Source organism: Nelumbo nucifera, chromosome 1 (assembly GCF_055504915.1).
Source record: "Nelumbo nucifera cultivar China Antique chromosome 1, China Antique-T2T, whole genome shotgun sequence".
Lineage (NCBI taxonomy): Eukaryota > Viridiplantae > Streptophyta > Magnoliopsida > Proteales > Nelumbonaceae > Nelumbo > Nelumbo nucifera.
Genome location: NC_142649.1, coordinates 33,735,659 through 33,753,325, shown reverse-complemented (window position 1 = coordinate 33,753,325; position 17,667 = coordinate 33,735,659). Strand labels below are relative to the sequence as shown.

Genomic DNA, 17,667 nt, shown 5'->3' with positions numbered 1-17,667 from the left:
CTGGTGTTCGACGGTAGCTCACTACAGATCCAGGGGTTTACAGATGCCGATTTCCAGTCAAACCCAGATGATAGAAAGTCTACATCTGGATATGTTTTCACGATAGGATCGTATGCTGTTTGCTGGAAAAGCAGCAAACAGGGGTCCACTGCAGACTCCACAACCGAGGCCGAATACATTGCCGCAAGTGAGGCTGCCAAAGAAGCTGTGGATGAAGAAGTTCGTTCACGAGTTAGGAGTTGTTCCGTCCAGCACATCACCCATCCCATTGTTGTGTGACAACAATGGAGCCATTGCTCAGGCTAAGGAGCCACGAGCCCACTCGAAGTCGAAGCACATCGAGAGGAAGTACCACGTACTACGGGAGATTGTTGGTAGAGGGGACGTCCTGATTCAGAAGGTAGCGTCAGCGGAAAATGTAGCAGACCCATTGACAAAGCCACTATCACAGAAAGTGTTTGAGAAACACGTGGAAAGCATGGGACTCCGGCTAGTACCTAATTGGACCTAAGTGCAAGTGGGAGCTGTTAGACAGTTTTGTATGCCCTTAGCTTCAATCAGAATGATGTACTTTATGAGTTTATTATAAATGAATAAAGATACATATTTGTTTCATGTTCCCTTGGTATGTTTCTGTGTAATACCCTTAAACTGGACACTTAATGAGACTCGTGTTAGTTTAGAATGTTCACAGCCAGTGGGTCGGTCTGGGGAGACCCATCCTGACAAGGCTGACACTGTAGTGCCACCAAGTCGGTTGGGGTGGCTTGTCTCAGCTGCCAGGGTGAGACCCTAGGCACATACAGTGTAGGATTAATTGAATCTTTGAACCGGACCAGATTTCCAGTATTGCCCTGGACCTTGGAGATTGATGGGCAAAACTGGAAAGTTACACTCGACCCCTAAACTCGATTATGATACTGCACTACGTGTCGGATTGGGCTATCTTTGATGTACCAATCAGTGAGATCCTTAGCGGGGGTCAAAACCTGGGTATGTTGGGACAGTCCGAGAATTCATCTGAGTGGGTGATCATAGTGACAGGATCAGCCCCTTTGTCGGACAAAGGTAATGATCGGGGATGCACTCTCACTGATGGAAACCAAGACTGTCGGCAGCCGATTTCAACCGTTGAGATTTGTTTTGCAAAATATATTTTATATAAGATATAAAAGTATATATATATGGTTTCTAAATTGTTTGCAAGAAGGTTTTAATTCCCGAGATCCATATGAGTGGAGAGTGCAACACTGTTCCTTGCAGCCGAGGGAGAGGTCCTCTCTTGTCGGGCAGTGTATGATCATTATGGGCTGAGAGGTTAAGTATAAGACCATTGAGGATAATGCCTGATGGGCTAATCTTGCATCTGCCCACAGTCCCTGGGTGTTACAAGGTGGCTTGGCCCAAGGACCACTTAGTGCAAGTGTTGGGCTGGGCAGGGGGTACACTGTCTTCAGCAGTGCATTCGGCCAGGCCTTGTAACAAAGGCTGGGCTGAACCCATGTGGCTGATGTGTAGATCAATGCTTGGGTCCCACGCCATACAAGGAAGCCCAACTGGGCAGCAATTTGGAAGGTTTTTTGAGTACATAACCTTAATGGGCCTTAAGCCCATTTCGAACTGGGCTGATTTGATCAGTCATCTAAAGGGGGCGAATTCTGAAGTGGGTCAGCTAAAAGGATTGGGCTTAGACCCTATCCACTCAGAGAGTCCAAGATCTAAATAAGATTTAGATATGGAAACCTCCTAATTAGATTAGGAGACAACTGATCTGATCTGCAGATAAGATAAGGATTATCCCTTATCACCAAAGGACTTCTACCCCAAATATGATTTGGAATTAGCAACTCCTAATCTGATTAGGAGCTGATCCCTTTAAGATTATAAAAGGGGAAGGGGGCGGCAGCCTTGAAGTACACAATAACATCAATAGCATTCTTCTCTTTAAGAAAGAGAGATTAAGAGATTTCCTGCATACTGCGAATTCTCTTCTGCCGCCACCTTCCTGCCATTGCCATTCCTTCAGTTCGATCTCCAGTTCTTGGTAACAATCAAGATTGGATCTTGATTTCAATCTTTTGGGAAAAGATTGATTGGAGCTGTACTCACAAGCCGTCCAGTTGATTCTTGCGAAGGGTCAAGTTCTTTTGAAGAACATTGCTAATTCTGCTCCATCCTTCACTGCGCCATCTTCAGTGGGAGCAGATTTTGGATCCTTCCTTGGGCGTGAACACCTCCATTGGGAGATAGTATTTCTCCGTATCAGGTATAATCCTCTCCCACTCCTTTTGGTTCAGATCTGGTTCAGTTTATGGTTCAAGATTGATCCTTGAAAATATGATTTTCTAAATAGGGAATACGATTCCCAGTTGAAGGGAGAGATTAAATTTTTGAAATTCGCCCCTTATTCCGCAATCTTTGGGCGTCCATAGGATGGATCTCTCATCCCTTCATGTTCGTACGATGGAGATCATAATCTTGATTGGCGCAAGAAATTTGTGCTTTGCAGTTCTTTTACATTCTGGTCTGTAATTAATTTTTTTTATTTTCTAGACTGAATGTATAGGAATTTGATCCGATGTAATATTAATACAAAATTAGGGTTTTTCTATTTTATTTCAATCAAGATCGAAGCTAATTGCGTAGAAGGAAGGATTTTCGCAGATTAGGGTTTGCTATCTGCGATTTGCAATTTGTGAAATTGCAAATTGTAATCTAACATCTATTTTGCAGGTAGCAGATCTGCGAACAGCCCTAGTACTGATTCTTGATTGTCTTTAATCAGTAATTTAATTTCAGATCAATTCTTCAATTAAAATCTTGAATTAAAAATCAAACCCGACCCATTCGAACCAGATTGGACCAAACTGGTTGGACCAAATCTGTGGTTCGATGGGAGCTGTTCTCAACCCTAATTTTTCACTCTTGGGTCAAGGGATTGATAGTTAATTGCAAGATCTAATTCAGCCCACCTGTGAAGCCCAGTTTTAATGTGTTAAAACTGCTTAAGCCCATCAACTACACAAAAGCTATATGGGCCAAACTGCTCATTGCTATTCAGGCCATATACCTAGATAATATTAATCAGTAATATTATGGATAAAAATTGGGCTTTAATAATGGGTTTTACAGATATTAATTGATTGGATCAATTTTATCCCTGCATGTGATGTATGGACATCATTGCCATGGTGCCCTTAAGATAATAATGGGTTTTACAGATATTAATTGATTGGATCAATTTTACCCCTGCATGTGTGATGTGCAACGTTCATGGGCCATAAGTACTTGGCCCATGTTGATACGACAGTGGCTCTTGCGCACACCATGGCTGAATGCACATCATTGCCATGGTGCCCTTAAGATCATTGGATGATCTCCCTTCGTGGTGGGCCCCACACCTCCCCAGGAGGAACCGTGCGGAACCCTAGCCGTTTAGGGCCCACCTAAATATGGCTTTAAGAAAGTCAGTGAGAGCCACTTTGTTTTGACCTAAATTAAACTAGGGCATAACTTTTGTTCCCTGAAATATAAGTGCATGTGATAGGAAGATTCATATGAAGAACTCTCTAAAGGCCTTCCATCATTAGCATGAAGATGGGTCCTTCAGTAATGAGGAAACGCACCATAAAATTGGGCTATCCATTTGTTGCTGGATTTGGTGGAATGTTTCATAAGATGATAGGGGCGTCATAGACCGATGTGGGAGGGGCCTATCCTAAAATGGAAGACTCTCTCACAGTACCTTGGCATTCACGAATATGATGGGTAAGCACTCACTGGACAGAAAGGTTTAACCTAAAATGGCAATGAACCTTGTTTGACAGGGGCCAAAGGGAAAGCTCATACGATGAGTGGATATGATCCTTCACAGAAAGGTGGTGGGGTCATGCAGCTGAAACAGTTGGCTCCATGCACCCTATGTGATTTCCCACATTTCCAGAGACATAATTCGCAGTCTCCGTCACTGAGATAGGAGGGAAATCTCAGAGATGAACAAATGGAAATGGAACATAGATTAAAAGCCATATCTATGTAGATAATATGAATCAAGTTAGATTGTGGCAAACGGACAATCCAGAGACTAATGTTTGCTTTTTATCAGAAATGGCAAACGGACAATTCGCTAAACTGTTGGACGACAACAAACTTAAGGGCCCAAACTATGCCAACTGGTACCGTAACCTTATGTTGGTTCTCACGTCAAAGAAGTTAGACAAAGTAGCTAAGAATCCTGCCCCGGAGCGTCCGAGTGATAGGGCTTTTGAGGCCCGTAGGAGGAACTATCAAGAATGGGAAGAGAAAAATTCCCTAGCCCACTGCTACATCATTGCCTCCTTGGATAATCCGATACAGCGCAATTCGATCAGATCGAATTGTCCAAGGATATCTTGGATAGTCTGAGGACGATGTACGAAGAGCACAATCGTTCTACTCGGCAGAAGGTCTTAAAGCAGTTCATGACCGCTCAGATGTCCAAGAACCAACAGGTTCATGACCATTGTCTTCGGATGATGGGTTACATCAATGAACTTGAGGCTCTTGAATCCGGGCTTGACCATGTCACGAAGGTGGACGCCATCCTAAATTCTTTGTCTCCTTCCTAAAATCAGTTCATCATGAACTACAATATGAACAAGCTAAATGTTAGCATCCAGGAACTCAGCAATATGTTGTAGAGGGCCGAGGAACTGATTAAGAATGATGAGCCCATTGCTATGCTTGTTGAATCTGGCAAGTCGGGCAAGAAGAAAAGGAAGGCAAAGAGAAAGCCTCAGAAAAAAGCTACTAAGTCTAAGAAGCAGAAGAAAGACAGGGCATCAGATGCTTGTCACTTCTGCAAGTAGACCGATCACTGGAAGAGGAACTGTCCTCAATACCTGGAACCCAAGAAACAAGGTAATTTCAAATCCTGTGTCATAGAAACCAATTTGTTGGTACTTCTACTTCCTGGTGTAATGACTCTGGGGCTTCAACTCATTTGTGTAACTCATTGCAGGGGTTCAAGATAAGCAGAAGACTGAGAGACGAAGAAGTAACTCTTTACTTGGGGACTTCTGCAAGTGTTGCAGCTACAGCTATAGGAACTGTAGAGTTAATTTTCAGAGAAGGAATTATTGTACTAAAAGATTGTCTTTATGTACAGAATTTGAGAAGAAATTTGATTTCTGTTTCAAAACTGTGTGCGGATGGATATTCTGTTTTCTTTACTAACACGTGGAAAGCATGGGACTCCGACTTATACCAGATTGGACCCAAGTGCAAGTGGGAGCTATTAGACAATGTATGCCCTTAGCTCCAATCAGAATGATGTACCTTATGACATTTAATGTAAATAAATAAAGTACATATTTGATTCATGTTATTATGGTGTGTTTCTGTGTAATACCCTTAAACTGGACACATATGAGACTCGTGTTAGTTTAGAATCTTTACAACCGTTGGATAGATCTGGGGAGATTTATCCTGCCAAGGCTGACACTGATGTGCCGCCAAGTTGGTTGGGGTGGCTTGTCTCAGCTGCCAGTAGACCTGTTCATGGGCCGGGCCGGGCCGGGCTCGGGTCGGGCTTTCACTTATCACTAATGAAAATATACTAGGCCCGAGCCCGGCCCGACCAACGGGCCTATAACTTGGGCTCGAGCCCGGCCCTGGTAAAAAGCCCGAAACCCGAGCCCGAGCCCGAAACCCGACCTAATTGAAAAAAAAAACAATTTTCAATTTTCAAATTAGAATTAAAAATTCAGATAGTATTTTTTTTTCTATTTAAATGAACAATGAGCCTACAAGATGGTATTTTTCCCTTTCTTTTATATTTTAAAACACAATTTTACATTCTTAAATCAAAAAATTTATTCAAATGGACATAATCACATAACTAATTTTAAGTTTAATATTAGGTCGGGTCGGGCAGGGCTCGGGCCAGGCTATTTCGACAAAACCCAAGCCCAGCTCGAAATTTTTGTGGGCCGGGCTTTTTGGCCCGACTTTAAGCCCGCGGGTCTATAAGCATGTTCAAGCCCATCCGGGGGTCGGGCCGGGCCGGCCCATGAACAGGTCTAGCTGCCGGGGGTGAGACCTGAGGTACATGCAGTGGGTTTTCTTGAAACCCTGAACCGGACCAGAATTTCAGTATTGCCCTGGACCTTGGAGATAGATAGGCAAAACTGGAATGTTACACCTGACCCCTAGACTCGATTATGATACTGCACTACGTGCGGATTGGGCTATTTTTGATATGACAATCAATGAGATCCTTAGAGGGGGTCAAAACCTGGGTATGTTGGGACAGTCTGAGAATTCATCTGAGTGAGTGATCATAGTGACAGGATCAGCCCCTTTGTCAAACAAAGTGAATGATCAGGGATGCACTCCCTCTGATGGAAACCAAAGTTGTCGGCAGCCGATTTCAACCGTTGAAATTTGTTTTGCAAAATATATTCATATAGAGATATACATATATATTATGGTTTCAAAATGTTTGCAAAAGGTTTTAATTCCCGGGATCCATGTAAGTAGAGAGTGCAGCACTATTCCTTGCAGCCGAGGGAGATGTCCTCTCTTGTCGGGCAGTGTTTGATCATTATGAGCTGAGAGGTTAAGTGTAAGACCATTGAGGGTAATACCTGATGTGCTAATCTTGCATCTGCCCACAGTCCTTGGGTTTTATAAGGTGGCTTGACCCAGGGACCATTTAGTGTAAATGTTGGGCCCATTCAGAGCCCATGGTGATGGACTCAGGGGTTCACTGTTTCCTACAGTGAATTCGGCCAGGCCTTGTAACAGAGGCTTGGCTGAACCCATGTGGTTGATGTGTAGATCAATGTTTAGGTCCGATGCCATACAAGGATACCCAACTGGGCAGCAGTTTGGAGGAAAAGTCAGCACATGGACTTAATGGGCCTAAAGCCCAATTCAAACTGATTTAATATGATTAATTAAAGAGGGGCGGTTCTGGGATTTAGATCAACAGATAGGATAAGGGATTGTCCCTATCCACTCAGAGAGTCTAAATCCAAATAGAAATTTGGATCAGGAAACTCCTAATCAGATTAGGAGGGTTGATCTTTATTTGCAGATAAGATAAGGGATTATCCTTATCTCTTAAAGGGAGTCCAGATCCAAATACAAGATTTGGATTAGGAAACTCCTAATAGGATTAGGAGAACCTCTCTTTAAGGTTATAAATAGACGAGGAGGGCAAACCCTACTGAAAACCCCAATCAGATTACAGATTCAAGAGAGAAGACAGCTCCAGTTAGACTAACGCCATCTTCTGCTCTTGCCTCCTTCTATTGCTGCCGCCATAGCCAATTCAATCTCCACCTGTAGGAGCGATCAAGAAACGTTCTTGATATCAGTTTTTGGTGAAAAACTGATCTGAAGTCGTGCTCACTCACCCTCCATCGAATTCTTGCTGAAGAGTTTGGTTCTTGCTGAAGAACCACCTGCTGATTCTGCTCCACCCTACGTTGTGTCATCTTCAGTGGGAGCAGTCTTTGGCGTTTTCCTTGGGCGTGAACACTTTCATTGGGAGTTACTGTTACTCCGTATCAGATATATCCCTCTCCTACCTTTTGGTTTCAGATCTGGTCCGGTTTAGGTTCAAGATTGATCCTTGAAAATGCAGTTTTCTAAAACAGGGAATGTGATTCCCATATGGGAGAGAGAAATTTTTGAAATTTCACCCAACCTACCTACAGGATTTGGCCATCCATATGATGGATCTCTCATCCCTTCAGAAGACGGGGTCACAACCGGAACAAGAGGAACGAGATCCTCAATAGGAACTGGAAGAGGGGGTGATGGCAACAGAGGAGAAGAAGTATCCGACCTGGAGAAGAAAGAAACAAACTCAAAAAATGTAACATCAAAAGACACAAAAGAACGCCGAGAACGAGGGTTATAACACTTATACCCTTTTTAAGTCCTGGAATAGCCAAGAAAGACACACTAAGTGGATCTAGCACCTAACTTGTCCATTCCAAGCCCAAGATTATGAACAAAACACACTCATCCAAAAACTTTGGGAGTAACGGGAAAAGGAGACAATGTGGGAAATAGAACAGAGAAAGGAGACTGACCTTCAAGGATAGACAAGGGCATGCAGTTAATAAGAAAGCAAGATGTAAGTGCAACATCAATCCAAAAGGGTTTGGGGACATTCATCTAATGTAAGAGGGACTGAGTAGTTTCCAAAAGGTGACGGTTCTTTCTTTCAACCACCCCATTTTGTTGAGGGGTGTAGGTACATGAGGTTTGATGGATAATGCCATGTTGTTCCAAATATTCTTGAAAGTGTGTGGAAAAATACTCGCGGCCATTATCAGAACGAAGAATTCTAATATGTGCACCAAATTGATTGCGAATTTCAGCATAAAATTTCTGGAAGATAGAAAAGAATTCACTCTTTTCTTTCATAAGGTAAAGCCATGTCATCCTTGAATAATCATCAACAAAAATTACAAAGTGCTTGTAACCATTATAAGACACTACTCTGTTTGGACCCCAGATGTCCGAATGAATTAAAGAAAAATGACTCGATGTACAACTATCAACTCTAAAAGAAACAAGTAAATGAAGAGCTCTAAGAGACGACCCACAATTTAAATTAGAGACGACTCACAATTTAAAGAAAAAGAACACTACTCTGACACGACTCACAATTTAAATTAGAAAGACGACGCAACGACGGAACGACGAAGCAAGTAACTGAAGAGCTCTAAGAGACGGATGACCAAGTTTGCAATGCCACTAATGAGGGGAGAGAGATGACTGAAGAGCTGTTGCCGAACCACCTCCATCAAGATAATACAGTCCACCAATCTTCATCCCCGTCTTGAGATCCTGAAACACACAAGAGAAAGGGTAAAAATTTATTGAGCAATTAAGAAACCGAGTCAATTTACTAACAGACATCAGGTTAAAGGAAAACTTGGGAACATATAAAACTGAAGAGAGGGATAATGAGTCAGTGTCAACATTGCCAACACCACATATGGTTGATGTAGAGCCATTGGCAAGAGTAACAGATTGGGAAGTGGAGGACGAAGAAATGGATGAAAATACACCTGGAGTTCCAGTCATATGATCGGAAGCTCTAGAATCTATAATCCAACGGGAAGATGTGGATGCCAGACAAGTCGTACCTGTGTGTGCAAGGGTAGCTGTGTTCGGTTGAGATGTACCCTGAATGAACCGCTCATACTCATCCCGTGAAACACTCACCATCTCCTTTCTAGAAGCATCTGTAGATGTAGTGGGGATCTTATCAGTGACTTGAAATTCTTGTCTTGAGTTGCCACCATTTACAGCTGCATGATTCGCCCAGGCTGAAGGTGGGATGGAGATCGTAGCAAAAGTTGATAGTATGTCCCTCCATACCACAATGAGTACACCTTCTCTGAGTATTACCACGTCCCCTACCACAGGCTCCCCCTGAGTCTCGTCCTCCAACACGACCACCACCACGATTATACATTCCACCACCACCACGACCATACATGGGTCCACCACCACTACCACAACCATGCTAACCTCCTCTACCACCACGACCTCCCCCTCTCGTAACTGCAAATGCAGACCTATCTGACATAGTGGAAGTCTCTGTTGGTCCAACTGAAATCCTCCGAAGACGAGCAAACACTTCCTCAAGAGAGGGAAGAGCAGATCCACCTAATATCTGTGCCCTTACGGGTTCATACTCAGATTTCAGCCCTACTAAAAATCTGGTCACATCCAACTACTCTCTCTGTTGTTGCTGAATTTTGACATCAAGTGTAAGAGGATGATAAACATTCAACTCATTTCGTAAATTTCTCATACTGGCATAATAGTCCTCAAGACTCTAATTCCCTTGTTGCAGATTGAAGTACTCTTGGTACAGTTGGTAAACCCTAGTAGTGTTATCTTGTCCAGAATATAGTTTTCTTGCATGATCCTAGACTTCCTTGGTTGTATCTAAAAACATGAAGTTCACACTAATTTTGGACTCCATGTTGTTCTATAGCCAAGTCATAATTTGAGCATCCTCCTGCTCCCATTCATCATATCTCGAATAATCAATTGGGGGTTTATCTTCCCTCACATGTTTCACTTTCTTTTTGGCTTTCAGGAAAACTTCAACAGACTTAGCCCAAGGGACATAATTCTCACCATTCAGAGGTCATCTGCACATTCAGATAATCAGAAGGCACCATCACACTTGATTTGTATTCACTGCTATCTCCCATAACTAAAAAAAAAAAAAAAACAGTGGGAAGTTGTACCACTAAATTGTTACTCTACTGCCCTAATAAATCACCACACTCCACACGAATGACTGAACACCACTAGGGTTCCTAGTACCAGGTTTCAGCAGCAACACTCACAACTATTCACCACTGTTTCAGCAACAATATTCACAACTGTTCACCACTTTTAGCAACAGCACTACTGTTGCCATTTACTATCAGCACTAGAAACCCTCACAACACACCTCACGAATAATATTTTCAGTTCTACAACATATAAAAGAAACTTGCTACATACCACAACTTAGTTCGAAGATGATGTGCCCGTCGAGTAGAGGGTTTTCTACCAACCACACGAAACCACAACGACTGCACTCATTGGACGCATGGAAACCCCCAAAAGGAGAAAACGACCAGTCCTTTTCTTTCTTTCTGGAAAACTCTCTAAATATCAATGAGAATTCTGCAAAACCCTAGAGAGGAATGCACAGAACAGAGAGAAAAGGAGACAACTGATCTGAACTGATTATCGTGGCTCTGATACCATGATAACACTCAGATTAGATGTTTGTATATGTTCAGACCAGAAGAAAAAGAAGGAAAAGAGAGAGAGAGAAGGAGAAGAGGAAAGAGAAGAAAAAGGAGAAAAATCACTGCCGAACTAGAGAGAAAAAATCAAAAACCATTGTGGCCCTTCTTTTATTTATACTCTTCTAAGATATACAAGGATTACCATTGTGCCCTCACTTAAGTGAGAGCCACATCAGCTGAGCAGTACATATATAACTAAACATAAAAGGACTGTACTACCCTTGTACAACCGACTCTAACACCTTGTGTTAATGACAATGATATAGCTCTTATTCAAACTTATTTTCAAATGTGAAATCCTTTCAAAGCATTTTATTAGAAGCTATAAGTTCCTTGCCCCACCCTCACAAAAAAGAAATATGCCATTCACAAATTGTACATCATCATCATCCATGCCTTATCCCAACTATGTGGGGTCGGCTACTATTTCATTCCTGCCAACCCCCCATCCTTTTGATCAAACCTAGATTGTCTACTCTCAAAACCAACCAAATGAACACATCCACAATAGGGGTGTAACTCGAGTTGACAGTTGGCCCGAGTTTACATTTTACACTATTTTGGGATCAAGCTTCTGGTCAAGCCCATTCAAATCTTGACAAAATACCAAGCCTAACCTGCCCAAGTTGCACCCCTAATCCACAATGAGTGTAAATAGAAATGGAGATAATAGATCTCCTTGCCTGAATCCCCTTTTGGCCAAAAAAACTCCCTTCTACCATATCACAAGCCATTTCCAAGTGTAAGTTACATACCCATCCTTTCATGACTCTTTTCCTTAAGCCTTAATGCTATATCACAATAGGAGGGAGAACTTTCAACCCTTGAGTTAAGACCTTTGCCATGACCTTATAGAGCCTTCCTACTAAGTTGATTGGTTTTAAGTCTTCAGGATGGTTTGCCTCAAGTTTCTTAGTGATCAAGGCTATAAATGTAGTATTTCCACCTCCCAACAATCCTAAACACTTCTAGTAAATTTCATTTCAACATCTCTAAACAATACTAATAGAAATCCATAGAGTAGCCATCTAGTCCGAGTGTTTTCAATCTTTCCACAGAGAATATTATCCTTTAATTCCCCAAGATCAAAGAGCCTTCCCAATACTACCACCGATTCCCCCTTCAGACTTGGCCAATTCAGTCCCTCCACCACTTTAGATTGTGGAAAGTAGCAATGAAGTGATTCAAAATGGTTTAGAGGCTTCTAGTCACCTCCTCATTAACTACCAATCTAGACACAAAGGCTGCCCATTTACTTCTATTCATTATTGAGTAAAAGAGCTTTGAATTCTCATCCACTTCTTTGACCCAAGTACATATAGGACTTCTCTCCAACTGATTTCCTCCCTTCAAGATTACTTTCGTCTTAACTCCCTCTCTTCTTCAACCATTTGTCTTTGAAACTTCTTTGATCCAATTCTCAATTTGGCTGAAAATTGCCTTTTTGCTTTCCTTTATCATTTCAAAAATCTTCACCCCAATTTTTAATTCTCTTTGAAATATTGCAACTTCTTGCAAAAGGTAAATCATTCACATTTAGTAGTTACTTTTACTCCCATTGATATAAATCATGCACCTCTCCACTTCAACCACCTTGTTCTGGGCAACATCCACTTCAATTGATCTATCCAAGGCACCAGAAGTGATTAGCTTGAGGCATCTACTAATCAGCAGTCTTACTTGTACCATTGTTACTAATGTTTTTACTTTTTTTTCAATAAGTAACTTTAAAATTTGATTAATTAAACAGAATGTGTACATATAATACAGGCAACCCTTCAAGAGGCACTACCTTCCATTCAAATATTTTCCTGAAATTGCAAAACATGTATCCTGTCTCCGTTTTAAGAAATGGGTCAACATTCAAGGACTATTGTTGTTATTAAACAAAAAGAAACTGTAGAATGGTGTTTCATATTGAAAACTTTTTCACCTACAGAAATGGAAAGAACAATTTCAAAGTAATGCCAGATTATCTCTTACAAACAATAAAGCAAACCTCAGTTGGAGTCACAGGAACATCGTGATCTTCAGCCTTAGTTGTTGGTGTGAGGATATTTGCCAGTAGTTTCTGGTTTTTTACCAACCCTGTAATACATTTAACAATTAGATGAGTAAGAAACAGCTACAACAAAAAATGCCATACTATTTAAACTGAAGAAACGCACCATCAGGGAGTATATTGCCACAATAATTTCTGACACCTTTCTTGTAGACCGTCCACAGTGATGTATCAGTACTTCCAGTCACAAAACCTCTAACTACAATGAACAAAGTTTAGCATGTATCAATCATGATGAATTTAAAGTGAACAAGTGCTAGACAACTCATGCTCAAATAGGTTAAAACGGATGAAAGATATGATCTGTTAACTTATCATTAAAAAAAATACATGATCATTTCTCTAACATAACAAGAGCAATGATACAAAAATGCTAACATAGAATAAAAGCAATTGAAGAATTACCTATCCAAAAAAAGAAAATAAACATTGAACAATTACCTATCCAAAAAGGCAATTGAACAAGACAAACACAATTCAAATTCCAATTTAACTGAAACTTTTTCTCATTTCTTACAAGCATATTTACAATATCTTAAAATATTTTATTGCTTATTCTTAGTACTCTAACTCAATGTTTATAAAACCAACCAAGAAGCAGAATTGCATTTCCATCCAGGTGGTGGGTCATCAGTTCAACCATCCAGGTCAAAGGGTCAACTCATGATGTTATAAATTAAATAATATAAATATAAAAATAAACAAAGTATACAAAAAATTACAGAAGAATGCATAAAACATAGGGCATGTCTCTAATAATAATCATTATATTAAATAAAAATAAGTATGATATACAAGAATTATTCGTTATTGATTGAAATAAAAATAAAACATAATCCAGAGAATAAATGTCTGACCCATGACCCACTAACCAGATCAAACATAACAGTGGTGCAACCGCTAGAACACCAGGTTGTTTATCGATGGTTTTCTGCAAATAAATGGTTTGGAGGTGAAATGGACACAGAAATAAGACCGGGTGAAAAGCCACCAGTTGAGCTCTGAGTTGTAAACACTGCCTTAATTCATATGGTTGACCAATTTCTGTGCTTAACTGGATTAGTCGCATGCCAGTTTGTTGCCATATATGACTCTAATTGGTTTGGCTCTTCATTTTCAGCAATTACCAATACATTGGCATATATTTTGTTACCTTACCAATAGATCATCATGACCCAGCTCAATTCAAATCTAGATTCAAAAATGTTGTTGAAAGGTAACTTCTTTTTAAAGATAAAGGTAATATTTTCATAGCTAGTGAAAAAAAAAATCAATGAACTTAAAGCTCACCATCATCATCTAAGCCTTGTCCCGACTATATATGGGGTTGGCTTCATGAATCCCCACCATTCTAGTTCAGTAGTATATCTAATTTCTCATCACAACCAGGCATTGTTGTGGTGCTTCACTTTCAGGGAATACCTTAGCATACCTTTGCTCATTTCTCACCACACTTAGGTTAAAGTGTAGCATGTCACGTCCTATGGTCAATATCTAGACATGCCCAGTTGGGGAAGCAAACAATCAGACAATTTTTAGAAACCCTGTGTAAACCCAAATCAATATCTAGTCTTCCAAGGTTATATCCCTAGATTCTCAAAAAACCCAAGTTCAAATATCATATCTATAACAATTTCATGTATACTAACCCCCCAAACTCCAGAAAGAGAGTTAACAGACTGGTATCCAATTAAGGGTGGCAACGCCAACTTGGACACTTAACCCAAGCTTAGCTTTCAGTAACAAAAAAGAATCAAAAGAACATCAGAAGTAGATACCACAACCGCTAATAATTCGGAAGGATCAATGGATCCATCATGGTATAAATTTGCAAAAGAAAACAAAAGAAGCACCAACCTAGATTGAGAAAGCATCTTGAATGCACAAAATACAGTGGCTTCTAATAACTCACCTTCGGATAGATAAGATGGAGATACAATTTATCCACTCTCTTCCTTTTCTTTCATTTTTTGTGCAAACAAGTAATTTTTATAACAGGAACAAAATTAGAATCAAGACAAGGCAAGTTGATAAAAGACCATATGCATGGCAAAAAAAAGTTAAAAAACCAATCTGCCACAGTAACTCACCAACAAACTCAACCGGGAAAACTGAGCATTTCTTCGCAATTGTAACATTTTTATCAGGAGCTGATACCACCGCATTTGGAGTTATGTGTCGAGTCTTTTCAAACCACCATAAGCTCGTCTCATTAAGAACCTGAAAGTTGTAATACCAAACTGAAGACATCATTCACAAATCCTTGTTTATACCACTAAAATTACATATCACCATCACCACTGAGGTTTTCTCCATTACATTATCTAACCAGGCTTCATTTTTCTATATGAATAAATTAATTAGGAAAATTCAAAAAGACTAGATACCTAAAAGACGGTAGTTTTACCAAAAAAGCTTAGAAGGAGAAAAAAAAAAGACCTGGCCTTTGAAGGGAATTGAAGCAAGAATTCTATCAAAGGCACTCTGTCGATCAGTTGTGACAAGAACAAGATAATCCCCACCATCATAAATATCTCTAACCTGCAAAACCAACCAGATAGATCAAAACCCATATCCAAACAAAGAAGAATTGCTCCGAGTAAAGACTAGGGTGCCAAATAGAGCAGTGTTAAATACTCAACCTTTCCTATGGTCTTGGATTTGAGACCAGGAACGGTTTGAAGAAGATTGGTCTCAGTGAGACAGTTAGACAACGAGCTCCGGATGGAGCCAAGGGCATCGTCTCTACGATCGCTTCTGGTGAGGACATCCAGAGACGGTTGTGGTTGGTTCGACATGACTGAGAGAGACACTATTGGGAGTTCTTTGGTTCTGGGTGTCGTAAAAATCTTATATTGATGCGGACGGAGTGATCGAATGGATGGAAAGAGTGGGGTCTTGCCGCAGTTAAAGGTTTTTGGAGGGTTTATGCCCGGAAGAGACTGCGCCATTCTCTCTTTCTGTTTCTCTGTTGCCCGGAGTCGCAGCGGAGAACAAAAGGCGTAATGTTCTGCACTCAATCTATCTTCTTCTCCCTTCGCCTGTTCCTCACCTATCTGACAGCAGGGTTTGAAGAACACCCTTGTTTCCGGTGTAAGAACTAAGAATGCCCTGCTTTCACATTTCACATTTCTTCCAGAGGTGTAAAGAGGTGTAAAGTGTGCCGCGCCGGTGAAAAATTTGGGGGTCGGCCCGGCACGGCCCATGGCCCAGGCCCGTGCCGTGCTGCGGGCCGGTCTGGCCCGTGGGCCGAGCCTTAAGCCAGGTCGGGCCGTGCATCGGGGCAAAGTTATTTATTTAAAAAAATTGATAAAAATTTTAAAATTTTAATTTTATATGAATTTTGTGCATACAATTGTTTATATATAAAATAATTAAATAAATTAGTATAATAAAATTAAAAATTTTTTATTTTATTAATATATTATATACTATATATTATTATATAATTATAATTTATATAATATTATATAAATATAATATATAAAACATGTATAAAATATATATATGGGTCATGTCGGGCCGAGCTGTGGATTGGGCTGGGCCGTGCCGTAGGCCAACACACTCGATCATATCATGTCGTGCCAGCCCGTGGATCTAAAACCCCAGGCCCAGCACTGCCTACATGATCGTGCAGTCATGCCAGGCCTGGCATGGCCCATGGACCATCCTGTCGAGCTGGTCCAAGTTTGTGCCGAACCACGAGCAACATAGCCCAATTTACACCTTTACTTCCGCTAGTAAAATGAATTTCCTTTTTTTTGGAAATTGTCTAAAATTCACCTATAACTTTTAAGTATTTTTCTTAGATTCATTAACTTTTCAGTGGCATAGCCCCATTTATACCTCTACTTCCGCTGGTAAAATAAGTTTTCTTCTTTTTGGAAATCGTCTAAAATTCATCTCTCACTTTTTCAGTATTTCTCTTAAATTCATTAACTTTTCAAAAGTTCTAAAAAAGTTCATATCAGTGATCTTTTGTTTTCCAAAACTTACCTTTCACCGTTATTGATCATTAACAAATTGCCCTTGAATGGCCAATTAGCCTTATCAAACATATTTTTATCACTAAAATGCCCCTAATCACCCAAGTGCCTTCCATGTTACATTTATACTCAATGAGAGACATTTTGCTGTCGTTCTGTTGCTTAAGAGCTGCGTTTGAAGAAAGCTGACAATGTTTTGCTTGCTCTCATTGTCCAGGAAGCTGAAAATGTTTAAAGAAAGCCGTTTGAAAAACTGCTCCCGACTCAGGTTTTTTACAAATAAAAGAAAAAAATTAATGGAGTTTAATTAATTGACAAATTTTTTTTTTAATAATAAGCATAAGGGGCTATACAAGACTGAGTAAGTAGTATGTTTCCACAAATCACTATAACAAATAAACGCAAAAGGTCAAGACAGCTTACAAAGGTAGAGGGACACAACTATTACTCGACAACTGGGTTTCATGAATATGGTGAGCCAATCAATCCGCAGCCTGATTTAATTTGTTTTGCAAAAAACATGCTTGTAGTTGAAAAATTGGTGCCATTAATCCATCATCGGAGATTTCTGGATCATAATACTCATCACCATCACTGGGAACTAAAGCCTAAAATCGCCCTCTGATGATTTCATCTTTTTATTTCCTCTCTCACGAATGGACGTCACATGGTTTCTGCTACAAAAATTTAGGCTGAGTTTGGAAGGTGTATAAATGCAAAAATTTACATCATTGTGCCTTTATTAGGATTTCAATCTTTTCAGTCACCTTTATCTGTTTAGCTTTGTTCATTATTT

The 17,667-nt window shown here is 40.3% G+C and overlaps 1 protein-coding gene across 3 annotated transcripts in view; it reads right to left on the bottom strand.

The window, feature by feature from the left end:
• The window catches only part of PUR7 (purin 7), a 40,870-nt gene extending 24,849 nt beyond the window's left edge, over window positions 1-16,021 (bottom strand). For 2 of the 3 annotated variants that reach the window (XR_016081225.1, XM_088896351.1), the window contains exons 1-5: window positions 15,528-16,007; window positions 15,325-15,426; window positions 14,976-15,105; window positions 12,992-13,084; window positions 12,823-12,911 (exon numbers count right to left, since the gene is read on the bottom strand). Coding sequence is in view for 2 of the 3 variants with exons in the window: in XM_088896351.1 (XP_088752477.1) it covers window positions 12,823-12,911; window positions 12,992-13,084; window positions 14,976-15,105; window positions 15,325-15,426; window positions 15,528-15,836 (723 nt within the window). In the remaining variant the exon portion in view is untranslated. Of the gene's footprint in view, window positions 1-12,822; window positions 12,912-12,991; window positions 13,085-14,975; window positions 15,106-15,324; window positions 15,427-15,527 lie in introns of all 3 variants that reach the window. The other variant, XM_010279349.3, reaches the window with a different exon arrangement.
• Window positions 16,022-17,667: the final 1,646 nt, after the last annotated feature.